Genomic DNA, 7,454 nt, shown 5'->3' with positions numbered 1-7,454 from the left:
GAGCAGCATGCTGTTATTAATGTTCCAAATGCAAACCCTACATGGGCTTGTCTCAGTGAGTGTTGGGAGGGCCTCCTGGCTGGTCCCTGGATGGTTGCTTCTGGGGAGAGGCACTGAAAGCATTGCGTGTTTGCTGCTCCATCCCCCTCGGCAGCCTCCACCCTGAGCAGCTGCTGAGGGACTGGAAAATGAACTGAGGCAATAGGTGGATCTTGGAAGGTTTCAGCTATGAGAGGATTTTTACCATTGCTAGTGGGGGTTAGGACATAGAGGGAAAAGTGGGGCAATTTCTCTTGTATACCAGTGTCAGTAAAATGGAGTAACTCCTTCTGAATCTTAAAGCCCAGGTTGTTTTGCACTCATTGCAATTTAAAAATTCCAAACACAAATTATGGACATTAAAAAAAGAATTTATTTGAACAAATATTAGACACAATCGCAGAGGAAGAAAGCAGCTCTCTGTTTCTTTTCCAGAATGAAATAATCCCTGTTTCATACCAAGCTACTGCAGCACAACCCTTGCTCTCCTCAGCAGAAGGAAGGCTGGTGTTCTTCCCACCCATGGAGCTGCTCCATAGGGGTATGATGTGCTCCTTTGCAGGCCACACCACAGCCGCCGGTCTCAAAGGCTAAAGAAATGCATAAAGACCCAACAGACAAACTGAACTAGTGATACAGCAAAGGTGCCTGTCCAGGTAAGAAATACATGTAGGGATGCACTGCTGAGTGAGAGCCCTGTAAGTGATGTCCTGTTATAGGTGTGTAGGACACACCTGTCACTTCTAGCTACCACCTGTGTACTCCCCATCTCTTGGGACTCCTCACTGAACCCTCACTGACGGCATTTCAGCTGGGGGACTCAACATTCAGCTCTTTTTGCCACACCATCCTTTCCAGGTCTCTAGGCTCCACCCTACAAGCAGCTCCAAGGCTGTGAGCTACTTCCCTTTACAAGACCTGCCCTCCTCTTTCACACTGTGATACTGCCCATGCAGACAGCAAGCTTGTCTCATGTCCTAGGAACTACATGAGCTGCACCACAAAGGGAAATGGTTGTGAGACAGTTGCAGGCATTTGTTTGTATCCAGAACCATACTGCATTACTTTGTTTTCTTTTCACAGGCCCACTAGCTCAGGAATGCTTGCTTTTGGTGCAGGGCAAACAATCCACAGCTATGTCACCTTCTCCAGAGTGTTCCCAAAGTGATGGGCCATGGCCAGATGCAGAGAACACCCCGAGTATTGAAAGCATTGGCTGACAGACCTGTCATGCTCTCTGCTACATAAACCAGAACAAAATGTCTCTGTGAAAGAAGTTTGAGAAATTGATGCAAGTTCTGTAATAAAATGTGAAAAGACCCACTGGGAAATGAATCCCATGGGAAACAGGTGAGAGCGGAACAGAGCAAACATAGTGAATGTTTTCCTCTGGCAGCAACTTTATGGATTTCCTTTGCTTTTGATTTCAACAGATCAAACAGTGACTTTTAAGAAAGGGAAGCACAATGGAAAGAAGCCCTGAGCCCTTCATTCCTGTTCTGCAGCCTTAGGAAGAACCGTACAAAGTACATTCTGTTCTCCTGCATAGATCTGAAATTGAGGGGTTTACTGACCAAGAGAAACTTTCTCATTACAACCCCCTCCTTCTGATTCAGAACTTAATGTATGGACAACATTACTTTGAAATTGGGATCATGAGCAAATTTTCAGGTCCCTGCAAGATTCCCTGAATATTAGCATCTCAACTAAGTAGAATCACAACTTTCATTTAACAATGTTCATTCTTCTTTCCTTCTCCATCTCCCTTTCTTCCTTCCATCTCTCTTTTCCCTTTTTATTCCCTCCCTTTTTTTCCTTCTCTCATTACATTCTTCTCACATTACATGCATGGCTCTCCATCCACCTTTCACCCCTTGGTACTGTTATAAACCCTTTGCTGACGGTTTTGTCTCTGCTAGACAGAGAGAGCCACTCATCACTGTTCCTTAACTGTTCTTTCTTTCCAAACACCACACACACACACAAGGCCTTTCAAAATAGGTCCCCAAGTTCATGACTGCCTCTACAGACAGGACTATAGCACTGGCATCCAATGGACTACAGAATCCTCTCAGAGAGTATTTTGCTTAAAGAATTACTGTAGCTCCCAGTGCCTGCTAATGGCTTTTATATGGGAAAACCTTCTCAAGGGAGCTCACAACACAGGGCCTTTAAGAGTGAGCGCTGCTTTTTCACAGCCCAATGACTTGTACCTATCTTGGCAAGCAGAATCAGAGGGGGGATCCCAAATCTCTCATTACAAACTCTGCAGCCCATGTCTGATCACTTGGCAGTTGCCTGTAACTGCCACTGCACTACTCTCTCCCAAGCCTGTAAATCAGCCAAAACATAGGCAGACTTCACAAGTCCCTCACGTTTATTTTGCTGCATCAGAACTCTGTGTGATAGCCTCAGACAGAAAACTGGTAATTCTGAACAATGTAAGGAACCTGCCTGTTCTGGGGTACTGAGTTGTGATGTATGAAAGGCTCCCATTAGTCTGGGACACTACAGACATGTCCAGCAGGTACTTATAGCTGCCTGGACCATTCCACATCCCAGCACAATGGAAATCCAGTTAGTGTCTCCTAGGCATCTGATACTGTAACCCAGCAAGAGCCAGGTTTCCAAGCCCAGCAGCTTATCATACCCTCCTCACTGGGGCCATAGGAGCAGTCCCTCCAAGAAGGTGCAGAGCCAATACTGGCATAGGTGTTTCTTCCCCTCCCCAAAGCAGCTTCAGACAAAGCAGAAAAACTTCTTCCAGCGGCACTTGGAGAGAGTTTTGATACCTTTGGCAGTCATCTTCTTTTCCTGCCGTGCTTTGTGCTCAACACCACTGACAATGGCCATGTCAAAAACTTCTTTGAGGTTCTTCTGAGTCAGTGCTGAGCATTCCAGGTAGGCTTCAGCCCGGATTTTATCAGCTAGACCTTCTGCCTGAGGCCGGGGCACAGGCTTCACATGGTAGCGATCCAGGCTGATGAGGACATTGACATCGTCCCGCAAGTCTGCCTGTGTCCCCACTAGCAGCACTGGTGCCCGGGGGTTGTGAGTTCGTATCTCAGGGATCCATTTCTCAGTAATGTTCTGAAAGGAGCTTGGATTTACCACGCTGAAGCAGACAAGGAAGACGTCGGTGTCAGGGTAACAAAGCGAGCGCAAACAGTCAAAGTCCTCCTGTAGGAAATGGAAGGAGGGGAAAGAAAAAAGTCTTTACTGGACTGATCTCCTAACAGCACGATGCTGCAGCGTCTTTTCCACACATTAGATAAGACAGCAACTCCCTCATTGTGCTGACTTGGCCATGCCATGGTTCAGACACAAGTTTCAGACACATTCACCACTCTGTGACTGCCACATCAGCAAATGGCTAAAGCTGGACTAGTGCATTGCCTTCCTTCCTTCCCAGTTAAATACTGCCTTCCTGAAAAGCCTGCTAACAGTCCCTCTCCCACAGGAGCAGAGATGACAGCTATTGGTAGAGCTTACCTGTCCAGCAGTGTCCCACAGCTGGATCCGGACTGGGGCTCCATCCACCAGGACTTGCACTGTAGCAGAAAGAGAGTAAGGATGAGTCTGAGAGATTTGCCCAGCTCACACACATACATTCATACAGGCTTTTCCCCAGAGCACTCTGGTTTGTATCCCACTGAACAGACTCCCTGAAGTCACTCAAGTCTGCCCTCCTCACTGAGCATCCTCCCAAACCTTACTGAAACAGCTGAAGGTTGCACTGGGAACATTAAAAGACCCTCAACAGACTTTCTGATTTGCTTAGCCCTCAGGTGGTTTGGGCTCTTCTATAGTTTCATATTACTGGACAACTGCTTCTCCAGGGAAGAAGAGCCCTCAGTCAAAGAGTGCCCTGAGAACAATTTGCTGTTCTTCTTCCACAATCCAAGAAAGCACATATGCTCCTATCTTCTTGACCAAGGGTAGAAGCTCAAATAGGTCTCCATTACACACGCTACTGGAGATTTGTCCCATCCAGGACAGAAATTTGGCTGAATTTATATATATAAGTGTTTCTGTGAGTGCCCTAGCTAAAGAAAAGCAAGACCCAAACCCAACTTGGAAATGAAGAAGCTATAAAGGAAAGAGGAAACAGTGATGAGTGAAATCCCCTTCAGAGACTATCCCCACGCTGGAAAACTGCTGAGTTACACAGGTAAGGTCTGCTCTCATTTCACTCCCTAATCACACTAAGCCTTCATGTGGTATCAGCTGACTCAGAATGAGGGCTGGCAGGACCTCTGATGGAAATCTGGAATGAAACTGTTAGATGTCTAAGTTCACAGACACCCCAGAGACTTGCTAGGGACTGAGGAAAACGAGAAGAGGGCTGGGGGAGCTGGAAAGCACTTGAACAAGGTGGATGGGGCTGAGCTCTGAGGAATAGAGGTGGGCATCCTGGCTAAGTTTGGTGACAATGGCTGGCACTTAACATGAGCTAGCTAAACTCCACTGCTGTGCACAAGGAGGAGGCTTTATTGTCCTTTTTGTTTAAACAACAGGGAAAAAAAAAGACCCAAAACAAAAGCAGGCTCAATCTCTTTGTGATTCTTAAAACAATTATTCAGGTGAGAAAAGTGATAGAAACAACTGACTTGGAGAGTTTAACAAAAGCTCCTGAGGAAAGCCTCCTCCCTGAAAGCACTCTGGGGAGAAGGAAAGAAATACAGGTGAAAGATGAACTGAAGTTTGGTGGGAGACTGAGACAAGGAGAAAGGAAGGGATGGGTGCGTCCAGCACAGGGCCACTCCTCGCTGCAGCACAGCTGAAAGTCAGTGCTTCCTTGTGACTGGGAAACAGTTGGGATGTTACCATATCTTCCCCAGAGGAGGAAGAGAAACCTGTTCCTCATCAAAGAACCTGCTAGATCCTGACTTGATCTTCAAGCCACTGGGCATTTGCCTTTCTAGTATCTGGTTTCTTCTGTCTCACAAGTGCACCGAGAGAAGGAATTAGCATCTCTGCACCGTCTTCAGAAGAAAGGCACCACATGTATTACCTGCTGCTCCAGCACTTGCACAAAGTTTTGCTCTATCTGCTGCAAGCCTCAGCTACGCTAGCAACAGCCCTCCACACACCACCCTCAGGAGGTCCACACCCTGGGGATGAGGCTGGATTTCGGTACAACAGCACAGGGCTGGCAGAACAGGATAGCCTGGTGGAGAAAGGTCACCAGGTACATGTTTCACTCAAGGCTGCTCTACTTGCCAGGGACATCCAGCAGGAGGTAGCACCCAGAAAGATGTGGCTGGGTCACAGTCCCAGACCTGTTCTCCTCATAATGCGAGGCTTTCTCCTGTCTTACCCTTGGAATTACCATCCCCAAACCAGGAATAAGGTTAAGATGTGAACTGCTCAGTTCTCTTGGTAGCTGCAGGTATTCCCTAAGAGTGGAGGGAATTGGGCTGAAGTTTCTGAAATGGATCCTGAACTGTAATTTGTGAATCAAGGGAGGGATTTTCTTCAAGGTTATCCAGCTTAAGAGTAGAGGTGGGAAGGGAAAAGTCTCTGTTCTCCCAATAAGCAGAAAGTGAACCTCAGAGACCCATTTTTAATGGTTTTTATTTCTATCAGTTGCAAATCCTATGCACCTCTGGAAGTCAGGACTGGTACCTGGACATTGAGAGTGGAGCTAAACCCTCTTCAAATTACTTACCACTAATCGGGCAGTCTCGGAACTCCTGCTGCCTCCACCTTCCTGGGTTGTTTTATTATGGGTTTACCCTTTCAGAGAGTGTGGAGGCTAATCTACAGTAATTTCAAGCTTCTTTTAGCCCAAACCATACACATCAATGTGAAAGGAGCAGAGAGAGCAGTAACCCTTCCCTTGGAGGACTCAAGAGCTCCTTACATCTGTTCCCAAAGGGCTGCTGGACCTTGAACAGCAGGATGTTCCCTGGTCATTTCCTTCAAGTGACAGCATGAGAGCTTGGCGAGTGTCAAGGCAAATCAATTCCCAGTGCAAGAGTGAGCAACTGGGGGGACATTCAGACAAACAGAACACTCCCTCTAAGAACCCATGAGACTATGACACATGCGATGTCTCGTTCCTGGTCTGACCTGAGCCCATCTGTAATCTACCGATCTATACTGTCATATACTGTTGTGTTTCTTCATAGCAAATGAAGATCAGAAATCTTTCAAAGGGCTTTGTAATTTCCAGGGGTTTATACTAGAAATTGGAGCCCAAAGAGGGGAAGGAGAACAAAGATAGCATTTACAAAACTGGAGACTAATGAGAGCTCATCAACTAATAGGGAGGGGAATTCTAGCCAGACTTAAAGCTCTTCAACTTTTTTGGAAGTTCTGTTCAATGCTAACTTCATTAGCCACATTAGGACATGTGGGGAAAAGGATGTTTTTCTGAGTACCAGTTGAAGGTAGAAAGTCTACAGTGCAATGCTGTGATATTTCTGAAGCTAAAAAACCCCAACACTAACAAAAATCAGCCCACTTCTCTTCAGTCATAATAACACCACAAGACCAGGAAGGTGTTCAGTTTCACAGCACTCTCAAGCCAACTTGACAGGGAAGCTGTGGATGCCCCATCCCTGGCAGTGCTCAAGGCCAGGTTGGACGAGGCTTGGAGCACCCTGCACTAGTGGAAGGTGTCCCTGCCGGTGGCAGGGGGTTGGAACTGGATGAACTTTAAGGTCCCTTCCAACACAAACCATTCCATGCCCCGTTGACACACAAACGCAGCACTCCCACCCGGTAAGTGCACTGAACATCTGAGCGCTGGTGCGGACTGCGGGGCTCTATGTCTCGGGCTGTGCCCACCCTCCACCCTCACCGACACCGGGCGCTGCCCGCCCCACCGGACCCCCTGCCGCCGGCTACCGGCATCACTGCGCCTCGCCCCGCCGGGCGCCTACCGGAGAAGGTGTCGAGCGCGGTGGGCTGGTACTCGTCGGGGTACCCGTTGGTGGTGTAGCTGACGACCAGGCTGGTCTTGCCCACGGCGCCATCGCCCACCAGCACGCACTTGATGCCCAGCTCCGGGCCGCTGCCCCGGGGGGGGCTGTGTCTCCGCAGGGCGGGCGAGTAGTCCAGGAGCTCCTGAGGCGGCATCGCACCGGTACCGGTAGCGGTGGGTCCGGGGTCTCAGCGCGGGGAGCGGCGCGGCGGGGCCAATGCCATGCCCGGGCGGGCGCGCTGCTGTCGGGGCTGTTGTCGGGGCTGCAGTGCGGGACCAAGCGCTCCAGCCCGCCCAGCACCGCTGCTCATCGCTACACCTGCCGCCCCGCGCCCAAAACCCGCTCCATTTCCCTAGGCCCGCCCCGGACCGCCCCAACGGGAGGGAGCCTGGCACTGCCCGCCCCGGCTCGGCCACCTCCTCCCGGGGTGCACCCGTCCCCGAGCAGCGCCTGCTCCCGGCATCCCGGCAGGAGGCAGGCCGT

General features: G+C 49.4%; 1 protein-coding gene across 1 annotated transcript; it reads right to left on the bottom strand.

Annotated features, from left to right (window-relative positions):
* Positions 1-389: 389 nt before the first annotated feature.
* Positions 390-7,145, bottom strand: RHOV (ras homolog family member V). Its single transcript, XM_057404002.1, has 3 exons — positions 6,930-7,145; positions 3,532-3,590; positions 390-3,219 (listed from the first exon to the last, which is right to left on the bottom strand). The coding sequence occupies exons 1-3, from the start codon at positions 7,123-7,125 to the stop codon at positions 2,779-2,781; spliced, it is 696 nt and encodes a 231-aa protein (XP_057259985.1). The 5' UTR covers positions 7,126-7,145; the 3' UTR covers positions 390-2,778.
* Positions 7,146-7,454: the final 309 nt, after the last annotated feature.

The sequence above is a fragment of the Pezoporus wallicus genome, unplaced genomic scaffold (assembly GCF_028554395.1).
Source record: "Pezoporus wallicus isolate ANWC-B61680 ecotype Strahan unplaced genomic scaffold, APGP_CSIRO_Pwel_v1 contig_8673, whole genome shotgun sequence".
In the NCBI taxonomy this organism is placed as follows: domain Eukaryota; kingdom Metazoa; phylum Chordata; class Aves; order Psittaciformes; family Psittacidae; genus Pezoporus; species Pezoporus wallicus.
This window is presented reverse-complemented; position numbering and strand designations above follow the sequence as displayed.

What these genes read in the sequence shown, in the direction of transcription:
- RHOV (XM_057404002.1), bottom strand. Translation starts at nt 7,125, where the DNA reads ATGCCGCCTCAGGAGCTCCTGGACTACTCGCCCGCCCTGCGGAGACAC. An exon ending in CGCGCTCGACACCTTCTCCG is followed by an intron (nt 3,591 to 6,929) that starts GTAGGCGCCCGG and finishes TTTCTGCTACAG; the next exon opens with TGCAAGTCCTGGTGGATGGA. An exon ending in TGTGGGACACTGCTGGACAG is followed by an intron (nt 3,220 to 3,531) that starts GTAAGCTCTACC and finishes CATTTCCTACAG; the next exon opens with GAGGACTTTGACTGTTTGCG.